This window comes from Lissotriton helveticus, chromosome 2_1 (genome assembly GCF_964261635.1).
Source record: "Lissotriton helveticus chromosome 2_1, aLisHel1.1, whole genome shotgun sequence".
NCBI lineage: Eukaryota > Metazoa > Chordata > Amphibia > Caudata > Salamandridae > Lissotriton > Lissotriton helveticus.
This window is the reverse complement of record NC_136059.1, coordinates 881,185,629-881,211,320: the sequence shown is the minus strand read 5'-3', so window position 1 is coordinate 881,211,320 and position 25,692 is coordinate 881,185,629. Positions and strand designations below refer to the sequence as shown.

Genomic DNA, 25,692 nt, shown 5'->3' with positions numbered 1-25,692 from the left:
GTTAGTGCCTCTGACGAGATAAGTCCAAAGAGTGCCGACTTCTATGTATGTGTATGTCATTGCCCATGCTTTTTGTGACAAGGTAATCTGGTGCCAGGTTAGCTGCAACAGGGGGCTCGCCCTCCAAGCTCCCGTTTTAGGTTCCGAATAAGAGGTACTCTTGAAGAAAACAAAAAACAAGCATTCTAATGTTGGTTTCTTACGTGTTATGGGGTTGACGTATGTGACACGTTTAACAATGGCACGAATAAATGGCAAGCTCTCTCACTCACACAGTTTAACTCAGCCAGACTAGGAAGGCAGCTTTTATTCCCCAGCAGTCCAACTTTCTAACACAAGTCGCTTGAACTCCCAGGAGCACGGACACTAAACATACTGACCAAACATTTGTAATGGGCCGATTGACCATACACAGCATTACAAATACAGTGGAGAAAAATAGGTTTTTAATGGCACATTAACACTGAACAAGGAGTTAGCCCAAAAGGATGGTTAAGGACCATTTAAAAGCTGTGGAATGGTGTTTCTAATGGCTCAAGTGGTCTATAGAGGTCGTCTCTCGGGTCCTTTCAGAATTGAAGGATTGATGGGGTACTAATGGAACTGACAGGGGAGGGATGTTGTTCCAAATACTAAGCATGGACAGGGAATTACTGTCCTCCCTTTTACTTATTTCCTGTAGTCTTCTGTTTCCAGTTTAGCTATGTCCACGTTTCTAGAGTGGCCCTGGTCGCTAGACGGGGAGCCAGTGTTGTTCCTTAGACGGGACTTGTTTTACCTTCTTCATGCCCTTGATGAACCGTTTAGCAATGTTGTGAATGCCAAAGAGTGGTCAGTGGGGCCATTCTCATGTGTCGGAAACTTACAAGTGTTAAATCTGGCCAGGTGTGAGGACCAAGGTTTGGAGAGTGGGAAGAAGTGAGTTTCGGGTCCTTCGGTAGGGAATACTGGCACCTTGCTGTCTTGACTCTTCGCAATGTGATATTTGAAGTTTAAATTAATTGTGCGATTACTATGCATTGCCAGTGCATACTAAAAAGCAGACCATCACAGGCACACAAATACATCCACAGAGTGCGACACACACAGTGACACACATATTCAGGGTCAAGCCCACACTCAGGAAACATTAAAAGAAAGTGTGCAAGAGAGAGATACAGGACAGACAAAGCAAGAAAGAAGGAAAAGGGAGAAGAGGGGCAGACTCAGGACACGGACTTAAATGAAGGACAGGATAGCAGTAGAGGTGGACAAAAAGGGTTGGGATTTCTGTCAGGAACGAGTACGAGACTAAAATAAGAAATACGGGGAAATGAAGGAAAGAGGAAAAGAGGGACAGAAACAGGCCCGGCTCCAGGAATTTTTAATTGGGTGGGCCAAGGACGCATTTGGGTGGGCCACTGCGGGTTCGATTTGTCGCATATATGTCTAGCCAGGCCTGCTTCAGTGCCCTCCTTTACCTCTTCTTAGTCTTACAAGGCCCAGTAAAACTCACTCTTTTCCGAATCTCTTTTTAATGTTATCACTCACAAAAAGTGTTTTTTCTATGTAATGTTCCTTTGATGGGAAGAGGAGGTTTCTGAGGTGGGAGTATCAGGCAAGTGACACTTCTCTGGCTCCCTCTGTGTGAGCCTTCAGGGAGAATCCCTCTTCATTACTACCTCCACCTGACCACGGACTCTTCAACGCACTCCCTTACAAGCTTGATTAGCCACTATTCCTCTCCAGTGCACCTTATCTCAAAGATGACCTTGGGCCCCGCCCCATGTCAGGCACCATCTCCCGGTAAAAACATTAGTAAAATCACCTTCATACTTAAAACATTGAATAGAGCAATAAATATAATTAGCACGCACTTTAAAGTATGTTCCACAGTGGCCCTTAGGGCCCGACTGCTAATTAAATAAACAAAAACAGAAAGGCCATGACAGGGCCGGCTTCAGCGCTGATGCAAAAGTCTTTTTTGGCGCTGCACCAAAAACCTCTTTCTCCATAAATACCTTTACTACCACCTTCCAACAGTGTACCTCATCCGTCCATGCCCCCCTATTGACCTCTTCCTCGGATTCACTCACTGCCACACGCCACAAGTGCCCCTCATCTCCCCATAGCCCCTCCCCTTTATGACCTCCTCGGATTCCCTCACTGCCACCCTCCCCCAATGCCCCTCGTCTCTCTGTAGCCCCTCCCCCACATGACCTCCTCATCAGACTCCCTCAATACCACCATCCACCGGTGCCCCTCATCTCTCCCTAGTTTCCTCCACCCCATGACCTCCTCTTCGGATTCCCTCACTGCCACCCTCCACCAGCGCCCCTCATCTCTCTGTAGCCCATCCCCCTCATGACCTCCTCATCAGACTCCCTCAATACCACCATCCACCGGTGCCCCTCATCTCTCCCTAGTTTCCTCCACCCCATGACCTCCTCTTCGGATTCCCTCACTGCCACCCTCTACCAGTGCCCCTCATCTCTCCCTAGCTTCCCCCTCCACCCCATGACCTCTTCCTCGGATTCCCTCACTGTCATCCTCCAACAGTGCCCCTCATCGCTCCATAGCCCCTCCCACTACCTCCTTCTCGGATTCCCTCACTGGCACCCTCCACCAGCGCCCCTCATGTTTACGTATCCCCTCTCTCATATGCATTTAATTTGTTGTATAACGCTGCTCATATCAATGTAGTGTGTGTCAGTACTTTACACCACGCACACACTTACAGAGACAATGAATCATGCAAGTATGTAAATCAGTCTACAGGGAATGTCACATAAGCCAATGAGGATTACAAGGTGTAGGAATCATAGGTCATCCATTCTGGTGTAGAATATTTTAAGAGGGTTTGGTCTGGGGAAACACAACCTTAGGATTTAAAGAGTATTCCATGGGGGTCAGCTTTACTGATAAAAATGTATATCTGCCCAAACATACTCATTTTAGCAACTTTAGAATAATGAAAAGACTAGGGAAGTTCTAACTATATCACAAAACAAAAAAAGCGAAGTTCTAATTGTACCATTCATGTTTGTTTGCAGCTCTTTGGTGGCAGTTCGTTGTTCACTGCCTTTTGTTAGGATTGTAACTTCTGAAGTAACACAGGGATCTCTGTGACAAAGGCAACCCACTGAGCTATCCACATAAAATACAGTGTGTCTGCATCTAAAAAATACTAACAGACAAATTATTGCTCTAAAGCAGGATCATTAATCACCAACTTTATCTGGATATTGCCATTTTGTATTGTTTTATTGTTGACCAGCATCGGCTATGATGAAATGATAAAAACTGTCTAAATGAAGCACATACAAAGTATGCGTCCTGCTGGGCCTGTGCAGATTTTAAAAATAAAAAATTTTTGTAACACATTCTCTTACCTACTCCATTAGTCATATTTTGTGTCACAGCCTTATGTGATAAGCAGCTGCAGGGGTCAGGGGGTGACTAGGAATAAACAGACCCCTTTCCGCTGCGCTGCATAGAAAAAGAAATATCAACGAAGCAGGACAGTAGGCAAAGGTTACCAAAGGTTACCGTTGTCAAAGAAAGGATGTGTCCCCTTTCACCATGCAGAGATGAAGGGGTGAAAAAAGTAAACAAAGCCTAATTAACATGTTAATGGTCTTTTAAAGACATGTTAAGTACTTTGGTGCGGCTGCGATAATCTTAAACTGTCTGTGTGTGTGCGCCCGGGAAGCTGTCTCCCCGGGCTGACACACACGACCTGCGCGTTGCGCCTGCCTTCAAGCCCTCACTGCGAGGGCCAAGGCTCCTGTTTGGGTGGGCCAGGCTCATCTTTGGGTGGGCCGGGCCCACCCGGCCCACCCGCTAGAACCGGGCCTGGACAGAAAGCAAAAGATAGTTAAGAGAGAGAAGAGGGAAATGTGAATACAGCAAAATGTTTTAAAGGGAAAGCGGCAAGGAAATGAAAAGAGGTGCACCGACAGCAGAGAAAATGGAGAAGAAGGCAGGGGAGGCCGGCACGGATTGGGGTAGCGGGACAGGGGGCAGAAGGGAGTGTAAAAAAAGAAAACCAAACACTCACCTTATCGCTGCATCTCTCCTCTGTCTCTCCTCCGCATCAGCCGGAACAGGAAGCACCCAGGCTCCCCTAAGCCAATCACAACGCAGCAATGCAGCGTTGGGATTGATGTGAGCACTGTGGTTGAGCTTTAAGACGGGTACTGGAAGCCTGGGCATGTTCTCCACCCAGGCTGAAATGCAGGGTGGGTGGAGAACATGCAAAGTGCAGATGACTGTTTGGCCAGCCAAACATTAATGCATGCTTTACTGAGTGCCAACCACTCCTCCCCTGCACAGTGAGCTGGGCAGCCCTGCACGCCTTTGCAAGCTTGCAGCTGGAAAAATTATAATTATAACATCATTATCATTTTATTTTTCCTTTATTTGCACTGCTGCAGACAGTGGGACAATGCTCCTCCGCTTTAGCGGAGGAGCCTCCCTTGGAAGAAGGGATGAAGATTGAAGGGGAGAGAGAGGGAGAAGTACAGCTAAAGAAGAGAGGAGATAAAAGAAACAAGGTGGGTCTTGAGATGGCGAAAGAGGTTTAGAGATGGACAGAAGCAAAAGGACTAGGAAAGCGACTCCCAAACAGACAAAAGAGAGAGAAAACACCAGAGGGAAAGAGGAGAGCAACAGATGATTGAAATGGCGAGGTGAGAAAGGAGAGACGGGGTAACGGAGTAGTAATTGAAAGCTTGTCAATTTAATATATTTATATTTTTTATAACACATTTTTTTGTTTTTACTCAAAACTAAGAAAAACCAGCGCCATCACAACTGCAGCCCCAGTGACCCTGCGTCCAAGCGCAAGGCCCTAAACATATAAACAATCTATATTGCAGTAACAAAAGACTGTAAAATTAAATATAATAAAAAAATAATTGGTCCCCCGCTTCAGTAATGCATTGTCACCAAAGAATGACGGGAGGTAGAAGACCCTCATCCACACATGGAGCTTGTTCAAGAGAGGAGTCTGCCACAGTTTTTCCAGGGTGCCCATATTTATGTGGGACCCAACATGCCTTTAACACCAATTTTTTCATCGCTGCACAATAGTCCATGCCCCTGACCCATTCATGCAGTGGTAGTGCCTGTTCATCCCTTCATTGTCTAGCCAAGTCTCTCTTGGCCACCAAGTATGCCGCAGCTATGAGAGCACATGCTGCTCTTGTCTATCTCAGCGTGTCCATAATCCCCAGCAATGCAATTTTGGGGTCTAGTGCTAGCTGTCGGTCAACCACCTGCCCAATCCTGCTATTGAGCCCCTGCCAGTACCCAAACACAACTGGACATTCCCACAACGCATGACAGAGGGAGCCCGGGGAATAGCGACAGATGAGACACACCAGCACAGGGGCAGGTCCCATTCGCCAGAGTTGCATCAAGCAAAAGCACATCAATATAGTCATCACCCTTGGAGCCATTTTCCCCTCAGTCCATTTATCGTCATCAAGGATCCCCAGGTCCACCTCCCACCTGGCCCCTAGAGCAGTCAGTGAGTCTGGTGTACTAACAACCAGGGACTTGTAGAGGTGTGAAATACCTCCCCATCCAAGGATGTTAGTGAAAATGTAACGCTTTAGAGGGCTGAATTCCGGGAAGGTGTCCAGTCTTTCATTGTATCTAACTAGAGCATGACGCAGCTGGGGGTATCTAGAGAACTGAGAGGAGTGCAGATAAAACTCGGCCACGAGTTCCTGGAACAACCTCATACTCCTCCCCTAGACATCCCGTAGTATAGATATGCCCAAGGTTCCAGAAGCCAAACCCAGAAAGGCCCACAGTCTCTGACAGCCATGTCCCATGCCAAAGGGAGGGGTGTTGGGGGAACGGGTCAACACCTTAAGGGTACCAAACCATTTCATGTGGTGAAGGGCCTCATAACAGCACCCAATGGGGACCTGGGCAATGGGTGGCAATGAGTGGGCAGGGTTGTCTGTGTCCGCTCGGAACCAGTCAATTATATAGAACAACTGTGATGCCCAGAAATACAGTTTAACAACCACCCGTTCCAGCCCTGCCTCAAATGAGGAGTACCAACATTTCTCGAATGAGACTCTGGGTGCTTTACCCACTGCGCCTCGGCCTGGTCACCCCTACGCTCCCAGGACCTCCTGCTCCTGCCTCCTGCCTTCTGCTGCTGTGCCCGCCTGCCTGCGCCGTCAGCGAGCGCCCCAGCCGCCGCAGGGCCGCCCGCCAAGCCCGCACTCGCTTCCCGCCGCTGCCTGCCTGCGTCCCCGCCCCCCCGCCAGCCGATTGGATCCCACGCTCCCGCCTCCCAGCTGACCCGCCCTCCCAGCACCCTTCTTAAAGGGGAACCCGTCTCCGGCTCGGGAGTGACCACTGCGCCTCGGCCTGGTCACCCCTACGCTCCCAGGACCTCCTGCTCCTGCCTTCTGCTGCTGTGCCTGCCTGCCTGCGCCGTCAGCGAGCGCCCCAGCCGCCGCAAGGCCGCCCGCCAAGCCCGCACTCGCTTCCCGCCGCTGCCTGCCTGCGGCCCCGCCCCCCCGCCAGCCGATTGGATCCCACGCTCCCGCCTCCCAGCTGACCCGCCCTCCCGGCTCCCTTCTTATGACCCCCCCTCAGCGACCGCGCAGCGGACGCGTGCAGCGGACGCGTGCAGCGGGAGCACCGAAGGTGCGCCAAAGGTAAGCCCGTCTACGCCCGTCCGCGCCTGGACCGCGCCCAGTGCCAGGACCCCTGTCTCCCGCAGTCACCAGCCCTCCCGCCGGACCTACGCCGCCACCGACCTCTACGCACTCAACGCCGGCAGACTCCTGGGCTGCTACAGAGCCACCCCGAGACGCACCCACGGACCCTTCTGCTGCAACTCCTGCAAGTTCACCTGCATCTGGACCTGCACCACTCCAGCAGTGCCCAAGACCTCGATGAACAACAGCAGCAGCCACCTGAAGTGCATCCTGCTCAACACCCGCTCAGTCCACAGACACGCCGTCGAGCTCTGAAACCTGCTCGACACCACAGCCCCAGACGTCGCCTTCCTCACGGAAACCTGGATGAACGCCTCCTCAGCACCCGACATCGCCATCGCCATCCCGGACGGCTACAAGATCATCCGGAGGGACCGCGTCAACCAGACAGGAGGAGGCATCGCCATCATCCACAGGAACTCCATCCGCATCACGACCAACACCGACGACACCCTCGCACCCACCGGGCACCTGCACTTCCAGATCCACATCAACCCCAAGACCACCCTCAGAGGCACCCTCGTCTACAGACCCCCGGGACCACGCACACAATTCAGCGAGGACATCGCCGACGTCGTCAGCCCGCACGCCCTCCTCTCCGCTGACTACATCCTCCTCGGGGACCTCAACTTCCACCTGGAGAACAACAACGACCGCAACACCACCACCCTTCTGGACAACCTCGCCAACCTCGGACTCAAGCAACTGGTGACCACCCCCACCCACTACGCCGGACACACACTCGACCCCGTCTTCTCCTCCAGCAAGGACATCGCCTTCAGCCACGCCACCGGACTCCACTGGACGGACCACAGCTGCGTCCACTTCAGCTTCAAAAGGACCACAGTCCACCACCAACAGCAAAAGGTTGCACGCAGAAGCTGGAACAAGATCACAGCCGACCAGCTCACAACTTCCCTGAGCAAGAACCCACCCACCAGCGCAACGAACGCCAGCCAAGCGGCCACCAACCTCACGAAGTGGATCAGCGACTGCGCAGACGACCTCGCCCCTCTGAGGACCCCGCCTAGCAGACCCGGCAGCAAGAAAGCCCCATGGTTCACCGACGAACTCAAGAACTCGAAGAAGAACTGCAGAGCCCTTGAGAAAGCCTGGCGCAGAGACCCAACACCGGACAACATGACTGCCCTCAAGCTCGCCACCCGAAAACACCACCAACTGATCCACACCACAAAGAAAACTGTTTTCAAGGAACGACTGGACAACAACGCACACAACAGCAAGGAACTCTTCAACATCGTGAAAGAGCTCTCCAACCCCAACGCCGGAAACAACGACATCACCCCTTCGCAAGACCCCTGCAACTCCCTCGCCTCCTTCTTCCACAACAAGATCGCAGACATACACAACAGCTTCAGCACTCAACCGACGCACGCCACGACCGAACCACCGCCCCCCCACCACCACCCTCCGCGCCTGGACCCCGATCAGCACCGAAGACACCGTCCGCACAATGAACTCCATCCACTCCGGATCTCCGACCGACCCTTGCCCTCACCACGTCTTCAACAAGGCCGACGCTGTCATCGCACCCCACCTGCGGGACATCATCAACACCTCCTTCAACACCGCCACCTTCCCGGAGAACTGGAAGCACGCCGTACTCAGCGCCCTACTAAAGAAGCCATCAGCCGACCCCTCCGACCTCAAGAACTACCGACCCACCTCGCTGCTCCCGTTCCCCGCTAAAGTCATCGAGCAGCTGGCCGTCTTCCTCGAGACAAACGGATCCCTCGACCTCTCGCAGTCTGGCTTCCGGGCCAACCACAGCACCGAGACCGCCCTGATCGCAGCCACCGATGACATCCGAGTTCTGCTCGACAACGGAGAAACAGCGGCCCTCATCCTCCTAGACCTCTCCGCGGCCTTCGACACTGTCTGCCACCGTACCCTAGTACAGCGCCTCAGCAACGTCGGAATCCAGGAGAAGGCACTGGAGTGGACCATCTCCTTCCTCTCCGGAAGGACACAGAGAGTCCGCCTCCCCCCGTTCAGATCAGAAGCCACCGAAGTCATCTGCGGCGTTCCTCAAGGCTCCTCGCTCAGCCCAACCCTCTTCAACGTCTACATGAGTCCCCTCGCAGCCATCGCACGCCAGCACAACCTCAACAGCATCTCCTACGCCGACGACACCCAGCTGATCCTCTCCCTCACCAACGACCCCGCCACAGCCAGAGCCAACCTACACGAAGGGATGAAAGAGGTAGCCGAATGGATGAAGAACAGCCACCTGAAACTGAACTCGGACAAGACGGAAGTCCTCATCCTGGGATCCTCACCATCCGCCTGGGACGACTCCTGGTGGCCCCCCGCCCTAGGCAGCGCACCCAAACCAACAGACCACGCACGCAACCTGGGATTCATCCTGGACTCCTCCCTCTCCATGACCAGACAAGTCAACGCCGTCTCCTCGTCGTGCTTCAACATCCTACGCATGCTACGCAAGATCTTCCGGTAGATCCCCACCGAGACCAGGAAGACGGTCACCCAGGCCCTCGTCACCAGCCGACTGGACTACGGCAACTCCCTCTACGCCTGAACCACCGCCAAACTCCAGAAGAGACTCCAACGGATCCAGAACGCCTCAGCAAGACTCATCCTGGACATCCCCCGTCGCAACCACATCTCCGGACACCTGAGAGACCTGCACTGGCTCCCGGTCAACAAGAGAATCACCTTCCGTCTCCTCACCCACGCACACAAAGCCCTGCACAACCAAGGCCCAGGATACCTCAACAGCTGCCTCAATTTCTACGCTCCCAAACGCCAGCTTCGATCGACCGGCCACGCCCTCGCCGCCGTCCCCCGCATCTGAAGAGCCACCACAGGGGGAAGGTCCTTCTCCTACCTCGCCGCCAAGACCTGGAACTCCCTCCCGACCCATCACCGCCAGACCGAGGACCACCTTGCCTTCAGGAAGCAGCTCAAGACCCGGCTGTTCGAGCAGTAGCGGACCCCCCCTCCCCAAGCGCCTTGAGACCCTCCGGGTGAGTAGCGCGCTATACAAATGCTTTGATTGATTGATTGATTGATTGACCCACAAGAAACTTACAATTTGAGCTTGCATGTCTGTGAAGAAGGTGGGCGGTAGCGGGTGGGTATAGTGCTGTAATATGTATGTCAATTTTATAATTTGAATAACTAAAGACATCACTTTCCTTCCAATAAGCTTGCTGTTTTCTTTTTCATCTACAAGCCACCATGTCTGGTGCAACCTATATGATAACGTGCTGCAATGCTCATCTGTTATTGAGATCTTAATCAATCTAAGCAATTTAGTGAGTGACCTTTCAAGATAAAAAAAATAACATATTATGTTAGGCTTTTGATGCAATTCAGATTTGCTCATGATTACATGTACCTGGTCTACTCTACCCGATCCCACAACGAAAATGATTAAGGCCATTCCGGTCTGTCATTGCCAAATTTATGTGCGATGCCGCGTATGGGATCCATTTCAAGTTTTTATGGAAATGGTATTCCAATGTACTGGTATTCCATAACAACTTCAGTTTTTGTACTTCTGACCGTGTTAACAGATAATTTGCATTGCTGATATTTTATAATAACTTGAAGATTTGCATTATAAGCCAAGATGAGTCAGGTCAATCATCAGCATATGTAGGACGACTATATCCTTTGTGTCGAGATGCAAACTACCAACAAACTAGTACTCAGGTCAGCAGGTCTTAGAGTAGACAAAACTGGTGCAAGAATACATACCTGCTTTAACCATTGATTTAATATTAGATAGCACATCGAGCCATGTGTCTGTAGTCTGTTCACTTACTAATGCCAATAAACCTGACATAATCCCACAACTTTGTAGTTTTAACCATAGTGTCGGATGACCAACTTGATCAACATTTGTAGTGTAGCCTATATACACCATGTGTAATAAGGGAGTTTTGGCAATTGCTGCCCATATTCATAAATAGCCCAGGGTCAGCGTGTTACCAAATGTTGAGCAATCCTGTCCTCTCCACAAGTATGATATTTGTTTGCTAAATCCTTTTTTGGGACAAAGTGACAAGGTTTTCATTTAAAAAAAGAGAGCGGTCTGCATTCAAGGGGTGGCAATGCAGAAAAGAGACACTCTGGTTGAGGCAGACCATCTTGCACCCCAACTTTCATAAATGGCTTCTCTGGCAAATATGGACTATCCAATGCTAATACAGTTGACAAACCAGGATTTGTATTTTGATCAACCTCAGTGAGAACTTAGTGCCATGAAGTATCATGCCGGACGACATTAGTGGATAGTCTATATTAAGAAGGCTTTTATACCCCCTGGCTACTCCGTGGACCAAGAATAATGTCTCCTGTTAACAGTGATTCAAGCTTGCATTGTGTGTGTGATCCTCAACAGTTATCTCTCATTCTCCTCACTCATGAATGCAGTTTGAAAACCTGAACAAATGATTTGATCTTCCTCAAATGAAAAGGATCTTGCTCTAGTCACACTGCTCACACAAATTTGCTTCAATACTCGCTGTGGTCCTGTATGTCGATTACTGTAACAGCCTCTATACAAGGCTTTCTGCACACATTCCTCGCCAAGCTCTGCTCTCCTTGTATTTGGCCCTATGCACAATTATCATATTGCTCCTGCACTCACATCTTCCAACTTGTTCACTGTGGCAGTGCCGGGCAAAGAATCAATGAAAGTCCTCAAAGAACGAAGTCAGGGCAATTGATTTTAGTCATGTGAAAAACAAACTCTGGCTGTTTTGAAATACATAAAAAAAACTTTGAGATGTGGGTGAAACAAACACACCACTTGACCTGCTTTCATTTGGCCATCCATAGCCCTTATTGCATTATAACTTTTAACCCTAGTTCAGCACTCTGCCCATAAGCACATGCTGTATTTGACCTTAACTTTTTTCATTCACTTCAGAGGCTTGTCTATAGCTGCTGCTTTATTTCAACATGTGCCATCCATGCAGTCCTCTGCTTGTAGCCCTGCTGACTGGTGTCTTGATTACCTTACAATGGGTCATTCGCTAATAAATACATTTAGATCACTGTACGCACGCAGAGTGAGAACAGCCATGCACTATACAAGTTCATCCTTGCTGCTCATTTTATGAGCATTCATGCAGACAACAAACTGTAGCACAACATAAAGTGAGATATATGGAGATGTATTCATACTCGGTAGTACAGAAAAAGGTTTGGCAGAGGATGAGGAAGAGTAGAAAGTTGGTACAACACAGAACAATTAATTCTACAACAGGAGTATTTTTATATTGCCATATTTGCCTGTTGATACTTAATCATTACCTTAAACCGCAGTTGTATTCTGTGTCTTATTTACTAATATTTATCTTACATCACAGATTAATTTTACAAGTGGCTACTACTTAGTTATGCGAGACTATTAAGGGGGTACTCATTTCTAAAACCTATTAAGACAATGTATGGTAGGAATTTTAATATCTCACACACTTCTCAAAATGTGCACTAGCAGAGCCTATAGGTCTCACCTTTTGGGTGGTAATGCAGACCTCTTCATTTTGCCAATGGCTATGCTGAAGTTTTTCAGCATGGGCAAAAGGGGAAAAAAATAAGATTTTTGGAGATGCAGTGCAGCTCCGCAAGTAAAAAAATAAATAAAAATAGCTTTATGTACACTTACCTGTGTGAATCATGAGGCTACAGCGACCAATCATGAGGACTGTCCTAGTATATGAATCAGCAAACACGCCCATGTACGTCATAATGCAGCTTTTTATTTACTGGACCTAGATGGCAGACACCAATCTTGGAGCAGCAAATTGAAAAAGTGACCTGTCAGCAAATTGTAGTTGTCGGGCCTTACAGAAAAGGATACAAATGTTATATAACAAAATGCTGGGAGAAGCTGGGAAGCAGCAGTGGAGTGTTTAGGGCGTGGAGGAAAAGTAATGACTGCCAAGTAACAAAAACAACGGGGAAGCAAAAGAGGAAGTTGGGAAAGGGTGGGGCGTAAGAAAATGACACGGACTCCTTGGGATTCATACTTAATAAGAGACTTTAATTTACACAAGCACTCTGGTTAAAAATATGTACTTCCAGTTAAGGATACATTCAAAACCATATATCCTTAAACAAATAAGCTGTCAAAGTAGTCATACAGCCTTACATCTTGTTCAGAATAGACCACGGCCAAGACTATAGGTTAGGGTTGCATGAATTAACTAGGACACCAAGGGTCAGAAGTACTAATCACTGGTCACAAAATACTGGTTTAGACTAGTATTTTTGTGACCAGTGCAGTAGTTTGGTACACTCTAACATTCCATACCTTACCCCAGATACCTGTGGAATCTTTCTATACAGAGATATACAGCACACTTTTTTAGATCTTATTATTCATACTATTGTTGCTTATGAATACTCACTGGCCCCATTTAATTTTGTTGGTACTTAACCACTTTCTAATCTATTGTCTCTGCTGTACATTTGTGATATTATGTTTGGTTCTGCTATACTGTTACCTTTTACCGGTCACAATGTACCCCAGCTTCCAAGCCTTTGAGTTACTGATGCACCCTTAAAAATGCCTCATGTAATTATTTTATGGTGGTCCTTAGTAACTTCTGAACATGCATAAAGTTTTATCTCCTTTCTAATTTGTCTAGTTGTGTCCTATTTGTCCAACGGGCCTGATGCAGATTTCTATTACAATAAGTTATTTGGGTGGGGGCGGGGTTAAGGCTTTTGCCTTGTACTATGTTACAGATACTTTAAATGGTTGGTCTTCAGGAAAAAAAACACAGGGTCCTAATATGTTAAGGCCCTCAACAGTGTCAGAATATTAATCATCATGTCACTATTTCTAATTCTGTCTGGTACAGTGGTGTGGTACAGCGACTTCTAAAGAAAGCTGATCCATGTGATAACAGCATAACCATCATCATTTAATGCAAAAGATACCAGTAAGTTGACACTTCAAAGGCATGAATCTTGTGAAATATGAATTTGTATGCTTAAAAACCAGTAATTTTAAGCAAATGCTATACATACTTTAAAACATTGTTTTAGATGACAAAATTGATATACATACCTCAACTCCGAACAATACCACACTGCGGACACCAGGAATCTCTGCTAAGGCAGCTTCAACTTCAGGTAATACCATAGAAAACTTTGTTTTGGGAAGCACAAGTTTAACTCCTGTTAAATCAAGTTCTTGAACTGTGCTTCCAAGACCTTTGGGATATTGTTCTGTGACTATAACTGGAATTCCTAAAATACGAGCTCCTTGGAGCTAGAGGAAAACACAATAAAAGACATTAAAATATTTCCCCCAGCGATCAAAGTCTCAAAAAACACAAAAGAAAAAAACAAAACGAAACACAAACCAAAAAAGAATTAAAAAACAAAACTTACCAGCCTCTGTCCCACACTGATGATATCTCCAAAATACTTGATGGCCGGCCTAAATCTCTCTTGCATGTCACAACAGAAGAACACAGTGCTTGAAGGTGTAATGTTTCCCAAGGTAGTGAGCTGAAAAACACAAAAGTACATATTGCATTTGAATTATAAAAGCTATAACATTTTGCTTCTAGTTGTTCATATACTGCTGCTGCATTATCAAGAGTCCATCCGCAGCTGAGAAAAGTACTGACATTGCATTATCAATAATGCACCTGAACGGGGGAATAGACTGAAGGGCTCTGATGTGTTCAAAACATTTTCATGCAGAGATGACAAGTCCCTACTGTGCCACTAAGCATTTTCAGTAGATAGTCAACATTTCTCACTTGACATTCAGTTCTATTTTCTTATAATGCACTCTTCTACTGCCAAAGTCTCTTGACACAGCCAATAATTTGCATTTTGATAAGACGACTAACATAACATTGACCCTTTGCTGCTTAAATATTCACAAAAACAAATCTCAAGTTTCCTCAAAGAAAGGTCCTCATCACAAACTGTTTGAAGACTGACAGAGAAGCCACAGTCGGTGAGCGAATGTCCAAGGGACCATCTTTTACAGTAGATCTTGGTGTTAAGAGAATTTTAACAGCATGGCAGATGATCATTGCAAGGCTCTTAAAAGATAGTAAAAGTAGTAGGACAAGTTTTTGGCATAGGAAAAGAGGTTTTCAGATGAGTGAAAGTTTGATGAACCAGGCTAAAGATGAGATGATAATGTCCTCTTCATATGCCACTGGGAGCCATGTGGCAAAGAAAGTGCTAGAAATTCACAGCACCAATATGGCAGAACCATCACATGAAAATTAAGGTTCCAAGTTTGTGCAGCTTTTGCATCTGAGAAAGAAGCTACATAGAGAGGCACACCCTCATGCCGGTCACATAATCAAGTAGAGGCTGAGTAGCACAACCATACTGACCCTTAGAGGAAGGATAAATAGTTAACAGACTCCTTAGTTTCAGATACAGAAGACCCATAAGGCAGTCTCTGCAGAAATCTGAGTTTCCAGAGACAGTTTCTGGATAAACAATACCACCTATAACTATCTGTGGGAGTAATTAGCATATATGTGGGCCAAGATGTCCAGATGCTGAAATTCAATGAACATCGGTTAGGGCCTACTAAGAGAACTTCTGGTTTAAAAATATGCAATGTAAGCCTGTTAAGAGTCATCCAAAAATAATGCTACACTTACAAGCGGAAAACGTGCTAAACTAATGTAATCCACGGTTGCTCGTGTTAATCATTCGGGGAGCCGGCCAGGGGTGGGCTCCCTGGGGTGCCCCCAAACAAAGTAGGCATTTGGGGTGCTGAAAGAGCCCCCAAGAGAAAAAGATGACAATGCAAGCTATGAGGTTTCACCAAATGCAGCAGATGTCCCTGCTCAGCGGGAGAGCCGCTAATAAAATATTCAATGCCCTGCAGGCTTGAAACTGACTCTAGAACCTAGAAATTTTTACTGTTTGCCTGCATGGTGAGTGCGAAGCGCTTGTGAAATTTATTTTAATTAGGATTTCGTATAATGGACTTGCAACCCGCCTTCACTTCTTATTGGTCTGTGTACTTGCCAGTTTACTTTCCTCCATTTCTATTGGCTGTAGACTGTTCTTCCTTCTGTGTTTCTCTCATCAGTTTCCCATGGCCTAACTACTCATTTCCATCCGCATTGGTGGGTGGAACTTTTTTGTTGTTTTCCTGGCTGCATGCATTTAGAGCATGCTTGTTTATTTTGTAATTTGTCTTGTCCTGTGTATTGCATTTATTTACCTATGTTATCTCTGACACCTTCAACTACTTATGTTGTTTTATGAAACATGCATTTTGTTAAATCTTGTTTTGAGAGCAGCTTGCATTTTATGCATTTTATTTTACTTTTTATGCCTCTGATGCCTTTCAACTACTTTTCTGTGAAATATTGTTGGGCCGGCAGCACACATTTTATGCTTGTTTGCTGTCTGCATATTCAGCTTTTTTAATTACATTTCTCCTTCTGATGCCTTAAAACTAATTTCATTTTTGGTATTACACATTCTTTAAAATGTGTCTTGCCAGCAGCACACATTTTGAAATTGAATGGATCCGATTAGAAGTAAAAAATGTGAATAGGTAGTGGATATACAAATTCTCACTATTGTTCCCTATTCCTAGCAGCGCAGCTTCTAATCGGAATAAAATGTTAGTGCCATGCATCTACTATTCCATTCTTTTTCTGGAATTTTCTAGTAAGGGCATTTATGACTGAATTTGTTTATTAATTTTATATATAGCGATTTCTGCTCAAGGGTTTTGGAATGCTTTAAATGGGCAACAGACATTTTACTTAAGGTCGCATTTTTAAAGACACAGAGGCATTAATACTTTTTTAGGTCATTTGTAGTCTGATAATAGATTTACCTAATGCATTTACCAATGTTAGTTTTAAAGTATTGACCCTAGGTTTCCTGGATCCATGAAGGAATTACTAACCCAGGATTTTCTTCAAAGTTTCAAGTATTCCCTAATCTGGAGAATGTGCTCTTCAGTTAGGAGTGCAGCACCCTCTAAGGGTAAAGTCTATGGATGTATTACTGTGACCTAACGGTGTCTAAAAAGAGAACATGTTGTGTAGCGCCATCTAGTGGCAAAGGTTATGGTTACATGTGGGTTGAAAAAAACGTGATGCTCTTCAGGGGCGATTTTTGTAATTGTGCTTTCAATGCTGCAAGTATATCAAATGCAAACAGACCGATGAGAAATGCATATTTTATTTGTAAATGCTTTACTGAAATAATGATGTTGACAGCAATTCGTGATCAAGGTACATATGCTTTATTATCTGTAATAAATGCCTCCACACATGCTTAAATTAGATTATTGCATTTACTCCAGGATGAGGACTTTTGACATGTGGTTTGTTGCAGCAGCCAGGACCACGGGAGACTGAATTAGGTCGTAGTGGGTTCTCCGCCTTGATAAAAGTGTGACTACAGATGGAATCCCTCCCAGGCCCTGAATCGCTGCCATACACTCTAATTTAGTGTTTCACAAGTGAGTTTGTAAGTATATCGACACCACATAATTTTTTCAACACACCTTAGTGTGTGTGTTGTATATTCACTTTTCACGTGGCACGATTTTGCCACTCATGCACTTTTCACCAGGTCCTGACGACAGCCCACTCATTTCCATCCCTGGGCTGAAACATGTAGACCAACTCTAGACAACTAAGAGTAAATCACTCCATTAGTTGCGCTTTTGGATTTTAAACATATCCTGGGCCGCCACAAATAAACACATTTGGTAAGGATTCCCAGAGATATTTTTAACCTGCACTATACCGTTTTACACAAATACACAACATCAGCTCTGCTGTAATCAGGCGTCTTAGCACAACCGGGGGGCATTCTGCCACCCGGTTGGGACCCCAATGATGAAGCATGACACCAACCAGGTTGGTGTATGATGGGTCTATTAATAAAGCCTAATGGTTCCTTGGCACCGACTATTACTACAGTGAGTCTAGACTACTTCCTTCTCTGTGGGTTCGTCCACATTATTTTTGCTTACCTGATCTGGGGATAGGGACGTTCCCCAAAATCTCCTCTCTCTCCTTGGTTTATACTGTTTGGTGAACCTGACCAATTTCGGGGTCAGGGGTGATTATGCAATTTCATCAAAAGGTATTCCATCAGCCTTGTGTATGTTTGTAAATTACTGAGTAGTGTCTGTGTAATAAATTCACTCCTATTTTTTCAAAAGAAAAAGCACAGACTGGACAGCCATTTATTGAGTCTTATTGCATGCCGTCAAATTGTGATTACTAGCTCACACCACCTCCTTTGAGTAGGCCTTGGACTACTTTGCTCAGGTCGTCTGAGACAGTCAAGCATTTCAGTGGCGTGTTTGGTTGCCAGTGGAGGGCAAATGTGGTCTCCGACCTTTTCTGTACTGAGAGCTACTTGCGTTCAAAGAAACACATTGAGAACTACTAATATTAGTGTTGTATAATTCTTTTTTTTATATGTATAATAATTCAACCAAACAAAAGCTTTCTATTTTAATAAGCTGGGCTGCACGCAGGTGAGCTACTCTAAGGTAGCTGGAGTGCTACAGTAGCTCACAAGGCTCCTGGTTTAAACATTTATCCTTGTCCTCCTGTACTTTGAGCAACGCGAGCAAACAAGCAGGATGCTGTCTTCTGCAGAGGCCGCCCCGCTCTCACAGACACTAGTGAGGGGGTGAGTCCACCACCATTGTGGGGTGGGCATGACGGTGCACGCACCTCCGACTTTGTTTGGGGGGGGGGGGTCCTGCCCTCCTTTTGGCATAAACAGCCCAGTGGATGGGAATCACTGGCCAGCTAAGAGTCCAGGGAGGAGGCATCCCCTGGGGAGATGGGGGCCCGTGGGCAGGAATGAGCCCCCCCTCCGTCATAAAAATTAAGGAATGATCATTGTGCTGACCCCTGGGATCTGGCTTAGCCTAGGAGGTTTTAGCAGCCAGGCAGCAAAGCTCCAAGCACTCTGCTATTGGTAATGGGTCAAAGGTCAATTCCTCTGCTGCAGGTATCTTGGGCCCAGTTAAGTCTTTTTACTCCATCACTGTTGGATTGATGCAGAGAATTCCGCCCAACCCTTTTCTCCTTAGTGAAGCACTGTCAATTGCTCCCTTTGTATAGGGAGGCCTTTGTTCCTGCCGCTGGAGATAAATGCAGTTGATTTGGCACAACAGGGTGACAAAAGGCCTGGGTTCTAATCCGGATTTGAACCAGAGAAATTGGACACTCCTGGATGACCCATACGCTGAACAGATATCTTTTTGGAACTTGCAGAATTGATTTTCCTGCACAGGTTACACCCCAATTCGAGGTGGCATTGGTGTCTGAAGGCCAAAGAAAAGAGAAGCTGCACTCTAAGGCAGCCCTCTCTGTAAGTGTATAATGGAGTGTCACTGCAGACAAGACAGTAAATCACACTGATTTTATAATGGAGTGTCACTGCAGACAAGACAGTAAATCACAGTGATTTTCCCTAGGAGTGTACACTGACATTATGCTGCCTGCCCCAGGTCAATAGTCAATCCTGCAGATTCCCCTCTGTGTCCAGATACAGAGCTGACCATGAAAGGAGTCGCCCACACGCAGGCCTTACTCATGTGCACACAAGTGTAATCATCCAAGTGCCCCTTACCCTTGCTGCATAGCAGTGGCCTTACCCTAAAAGGCGGGCACTGGCAGTAAACACGCACAGTCCATTTACCATGAGTGAGTAACATCAAGCAGAATACAATGATCAACCATATAGAAGGCTTTGAAAAGGTAAAAAAAAACAAGGTCTTTGCATTCCCGTCATATACTTTACATCCTACATAATAGAGAATGTTGTTTATAATGGAATCTACCAATATTAGCTTGGAAGTGCTGGGAATTGTGTTTTTTTTCCATAAACAGTTCTAATAGCTTCATCATCACCTTCACCAATTACATCACAGCTTGAACTGAAGGCTTCTTCAGCAAGAATAATAAAAGTGTCTACTTATCATATGGCGGTATGGAGCTAACAAAAACATATGCTATTATTACCTTTTATAATAGTACAACTTCCGAAGGTGGAAAGGCCGGGTTAACTTTCCTGGGATTCAAACTAGTGCCCTTCAGATCCCTGCAAATGTCAGCAGCACTTGTGACCTCTCTGAGCCATCTTACAGGTAAGATTTTCCTCCTCCAGTCTAGCATCTCATGATTTATTTCTTATTGTTAGGCCAGATGTACAAAACTATATTGCCGCTGCACACCTTGTGATTCACAAAATCACAGGGACTGTACTGAACCCATTTGTGATGCACTAAAGCCTTTCTGGATCACAAAATGGTTCTCAGATGCATTGCATTATTGGAAAAAAATGTTAGGATTAAATCGATTTTATTGGTTTTGATATAGATGAAGTGAAGACAATTTTTAAAGCAGCACCAGCTGCTCTACAGAATACAAGCTGCTTTAAATAATGTTTCCCCTCTATTAGTGCAAACAAAGGAGTAGTGGTCTGCTATCCCTGGGTTTGTAGCCTTTCACAAGCGGTGACAAATAGGGACCTTCATAATCAATGTTAATTAGGCAGATAATTTTTCAAAAGCCTGTAACTGAAGGTTTTGTGATGCAACCTATTAGTAAATCGGTCGCCCCATAGCTAGGTCGCAAAACAGTCAGTGGGCAATTTGTGACTGCTTTATGTAAAGTCTATTTTTATCTCCAAGCCACAGAATAGAATTTAATGAGATCTAATATAATGAAAGACATGTAGAACATAGGGCTCAGTCAACATAATAATTTAATGAAGGCAATACTTGCAGGGCTGAAAGTTATTCCGGATTTTACAAAAGTTCTTATGTGAGTAGGCGGGATGTAGGATGTTTTTTCATGTAATCTGCAGTACGCTGCAATAGAGTTAGAATGTTTGAGCCAAGATCGCTAAAAACATAAAGAAGGAGTAGAATTTTCCAACATAGAGATGATGCATACCCAAAGACATTTCAAGGATTAGTTCAAATCTACCACGAGGAGATCGCAAGCCATTATTGTGCTCAATGCATCTTAAAGGGTTACAGACTAGGACCACTGTCTCTATAGAGTTTCAAATTAATTTGAATCTTGAGACATCAGCAGGGATACATTTATAAAGTCCTATAATTGACTAGTAAATACACAATCAAAATGTTGCCCAATTCCCTCTGCATCCAAATATAGTGAGTGACCCGATCTCTTTTTTATGTTCAAATATTTGTTATTGCTGTGTTTTTAAAAACAAAAAAGAAACAGAAATAGAAAATAAAAATTACAGTGATATATAACAAATAGGGTGGTATCATTAACTCCGTACATCATGCCGAAAGATATACAAAACCTCACGTTGATGTGATAGATATTGGGCATTAAAACCACCTGATACAAATCACTTAAAATACAGAAAGACTAAATTAAAATTAAAACCATGCAGAAAATAATATAATATCATTGATTTAATACACCTCGATTTTAAGTAAGAACATGGTCAAGACTGGTAGCTGATGAATACGGCAAGAGAAGGGACCAGAACAACACCTTGTCACTTGTGGATCATGGGGGTTTATGTGAATTGAAATATAAATCAGGGCTAGTCCACATGTCTATTGAGGGGTTTCCATGGGGAATTTTGGAGAGCAATATTATCAGCACCCCTAAGGTGGGAGATCCAATTCATCAGCAATTAAAAATCGCCTTTTGTGTGTCTTTCCAGTTATTTAGGATAATCTTAACAGCAGATGTAAGTAGAAGGGCCAATTGGGCTTTATCATTATCGATCAGTGTATCAATCCGTATAAAACTGGTTGTCAGAGTGGATAGTTCCTTTTTAAGGGTGCAGGAAAATAATTTGGAAATAAAGTCAAATACCATGTTCCAAAATGGCATTTGCAGTGTAGTAACAGATGGGTCAAGTATCCTGTTGCCTGTTTGCAATTCCAACAACTAGGATCATCCCATATATTATGCAAGTGTAGGCGGGCTGGCGTCCAATAAGCCTTATGTAGGAGCCAGAATTTTGTCTGTGATAGGACTGGGGATTTTTAACTTCTGAAGGCAGAACTCCATATTTGAGACCACTCGGCTTCAGAGATCGGTGAAAAGGAGTGTGATTCCCAAAAGGATACAAGATTCTTATTAAGGAAAGAGCGTTTTGAACTAATTAGTTTATAGATCCAAGAGACTTGGTGACCCAATTTATTAATCTTCATTACATAGTTTGGTAAGGAGGGGGGTGAGGTATGTAGTTTAGCCTTCATCAGAGCTGCCTTAACTTTTAGAAAATTATAAACTCTAGATTGTCCAAATTATATTTAGTTTGAAGATCTATAAAAGTGATTGGGTACGCTGAATTTTCCAGTTGATAAGGAAAAAAGATCCCTTTATCAATCCAGACATCATAATGTAATGTCTTCCCTTTATATAAAATATTTTGGTTGTCCCAGAACGATTTGGAGCGATTCATACTGGTTTCTAATTTCTTATCCAATTTCAGTAGACCTGCTTTTGTGTTTTTAAATATAGATTTTGAACAGCTGACATTCGTGTGGTTGGATGTGAGCCAGGCTTCCGGGGCAAGGATGTTAAGTAAAGATTTTTTCACCTATAGCCATACTTGAGTATAGTTATAGGGGGGGCATGATCCAGTACGAGCACTGTTTTGCCAAGAATGCGGTTTGATACATTTTAAAGTCAGCTAACTTGACCCTGCCGAGAGATTGGTCTAATCTTCGTTTTTTCATTTCAATTCTGGCCTTTTTACCTTTCCATAAGAATTTAGATATGAGGGCATCCAATTTGCAGTGAAAATCCTCAGCTAATAAAAGAGGGAGCATGGTGATTAGATAATTCACTAAGGGTGTGATCATCATCTTGATGGTCTCAATTCTACCCCATCATGTAAAATATTTTGGTGACCATGCGTCTAAGAGAGTTTTAATCTTTCCCAGAGTGGAGGATTCGTTTTGTTGTAGAGTATCGATTGTATTACTGCCAAACTCAATACGTAGATATTTTATGTATCCAGGTTGCCCCGCAAGGCCCGAGTCGCCCAATACCTCCCAGTGGACATTTTGGAGCTTAACTTCTGATTTCTCCACATTTAATTTGTATCCAGAGTAAGTCGAATATTTCCATATGGTTAGCATCAGGGCACCAGTGTCTTTAAAACATATACCTTTTATCTCTTTATTACTTTTAATGTCCTGTATTAAAAGCTCAAGGGCTAATAGAAAAAGTGATGGAGAAAGAGGACAACCCTGTCTAGTACCTTGCTCAAGAGAAAAGGCTTCCGAGAGTGTCCCATTAATCGCAATATGGGCAGTAGGCGCTGGGTACATAGCCATGACCATGTTAATGTATGAACCTCAGAGACTGAAGGATTGCATGCAATGGTTCAAGAATGGCCACAATACTCGGTCAAACGCCTTCTCCGCGTCTAGTGTGATTGATGTAGTCGGTTCTGGCTTCAACTTTGCTTGCTCTAGGACATGACATAACAAGAGGGTGTTATCATTAGACATTCAGTTTTTAAGGAATCCAACTGGTCAGCTGCGGAAGAACCCCAGTCACTCTTGTGGCAAGTATTTTTGCATAGATTTTACAATCTACATTGATCAGAGATATTGGCCTATAATTTTTTGGTAATAGAGGATCTTTCCCCTCCTTGGGTACAACTGTAATGTTGGCGGCTTCTTTCATTGAGTTGGATGTATGTCCCTCCTGAGCAATAGTACTGAATACTTCTAGCATGATTGGTTGTATTAACCCTCCGAATGTCTTATAGAAGGATGCTGAGAAGCCATCAGGGCCCGGAGCCTTATTACTTTTCAGTGACTCGATGGAGTTGGTTATCTCCATGTCAGAAATGCGTTTCCCTAGTGCTGAGCTGTCTGCATCCAAAAGCCGAGGGAGGTTTAGGGTATTAAAAGTATCTGACACATTCTTTCGAATGAGGGGTTTATTTACTCTCATACAAACCTTTATAAAAGGACTTAAAGGCGTTCAAAATCTTTTTGTTTAGTCTGTGTATTGTTATTGGAGTATTTTATTGAAGAGATAGTATGTTGTCTCTGTTTATGTTTAAGGGAAGAAGCTAATAATTTGCCTACTCTATTGGCTTCACAGAGTTTAAGGGCCTTAAACTTATTGATCCACACACCCACCATCTTGCTTACAATTTTATTATATTCATATTTTTTCTGTACTAATTGGTTAACCTCATTGCTGCGGCGCGAATTCTGCTGCAGTGCTGGACATTCCTATCGCGGGTGTGGTCATGACGGCTCCCGGCCGTCATCAGCACACGCCCACCGTGACGCATGACGGCCGGGAGCCGTCATGAGCATTAAAGAGGGTAAGGATGTTGTTGTCGAACGCATTGGCATGTGAGGTCTCTAGGAGCTTAATTTCACGTTCCAAACTAATTAATTCAGAATTAAGCTTTTATTAATTTTCGTTTTAACCCCAATGAGGACTCCCCTAATGGTTGCCTTAAATGCATCCCTAGAGGGTGAAATCGTCAGCCTCAGGGAGGTCATTGTGCTTAAGGTAGTCCCGGATTGCGTCCTCAATTTTCTCCCTGTCTTCCGGATCAAAGAGGACATCTTCATTAAAACGCCACCTTTTAGTAGGAGGCGTGGAATGGGTTTCAGCTAGTTTGGTGTTGATGCAAGAGTGGTCCGACACTAGTTTGGGTGCAATGTCTGTTTGATTAATTAGATGTGTGAAGGAGCCAGATATTAGTATGTAATCTATCCTAGTATAGGAGTTGTGTGGGGCCGAGTAAAATGTATACTCTCGAGAGTCCGGGTGTGGAAGGCGCCAGCAATCCTGAAGATTGAATTTAGAGCACATTTTTGGAACAATATCATGAGAGCGAGTGACTTGATATTTACATTTGGATTGGCGGTCAGTTATAGGATCTAGTGGCAAGTTGAAGTCGCCACCAGCTATGATGAGATCATCTTGGGGAAATGTTTCAATGGTTTTTTAAATGTTTTCCCAGAAGTTGGGCTAATCGGCATTAGGGTCGTATACATTAAGGACATGAATTAAATCATCCCCTTTTTTTCAGATGTGTGACTACCACCCTTACTTCATCATCATGAGATTGTGATTCAATGGAGATGTTAAATGTCCTGCTATATGCCTATTTCCTTTAGTTATGGTCTGCTGGAGAGCCTGAGATGTGCGAGATCCAGTTGATAAAGGCAGCATCTTCCTCTGATAGTTTTGTTTCCTGAAGAAGTATGATATCGCCTTTAGTTTTAGCTAAGTAATCAAAAATGTTCCTACGTTTAACTGGGTGGTTGAGCCCCTTCACATTTAAGGAAACAACATTGAGGTCCTCCGCAATATTATTACATCTAACCTGAGACATCAACTGAGTCAGTGATGGTGATAACAACAACCGCTCTCATAAGATATGTGTCCGCATACCACAAATTGGAGTATTTAGTTCCATATGGGTGTTAGCCCGATAAGGAACTCTCTTGCTAAGTCTTAATAGATCTATGGCCCTGCTACCATGTGTAGAGTAGTGCATGCCGGTCAATTCAAGAAAATCATAAAAGAGGATAAAGAAAACATCCAGAAAAACAAAAAATAGCAAGTGTAGTTTTACCCACAATCTCTCAACCCCCCCCCATCCCTCCCTCCCGGATAAATTTGGATGCAGTAGCTGCGACGACAGGAGCGCTGGACTGGCAGCATGGGGGGTGCTAACAGGGTTTTTAACAATCTGGAGTAGCGCAGAAACATTACACGTACACCATTATCAGTTGCGACTTGTAATCAATAGATAGCAGCTTCCGCAATTAACATAGGTACTGGCAGTTACATCTAGGGCCAACATTACCTACTTAACCAATGCAAACAAACTACATTTCCAGCCTAATAGCACAATAAACTGTATGAGATCTAATCTCACTACTGTGCCAAACAGAGAATAGGTCCTGTTCTCAAACTATAGTAAATCT

General features: G+C 45.0%; 1 protein-coding gene across 1 annotated transcript in view; it reads right to left on the bottom strand.

Moving 5' to 3' along the window:
* Window positions 1-25,692, bottom strand: part of ISOC1 (isochorismatase domain containing 1) — a 130,192-nt gene that overhangs the window by 32,357 nt on the left and 72,143 nt on the right. The window contains exons 2-3 of the mRNA XM_078675612.1: window positions 14,127-14,246; window positions 13,801-14,004 (exon numbers count right to left, since the gene is read on the bottom strand). Of these exons, the coding sequence (XP_078531738.1) occupies window positions 13,801-14,004; window positions 14,127-14,246 (324 nt within the window). The remainder of the gene's footprint in view (window positions 1-13,800; window positions 14,005-14,126; window positions 14,247-25,692) is intronic.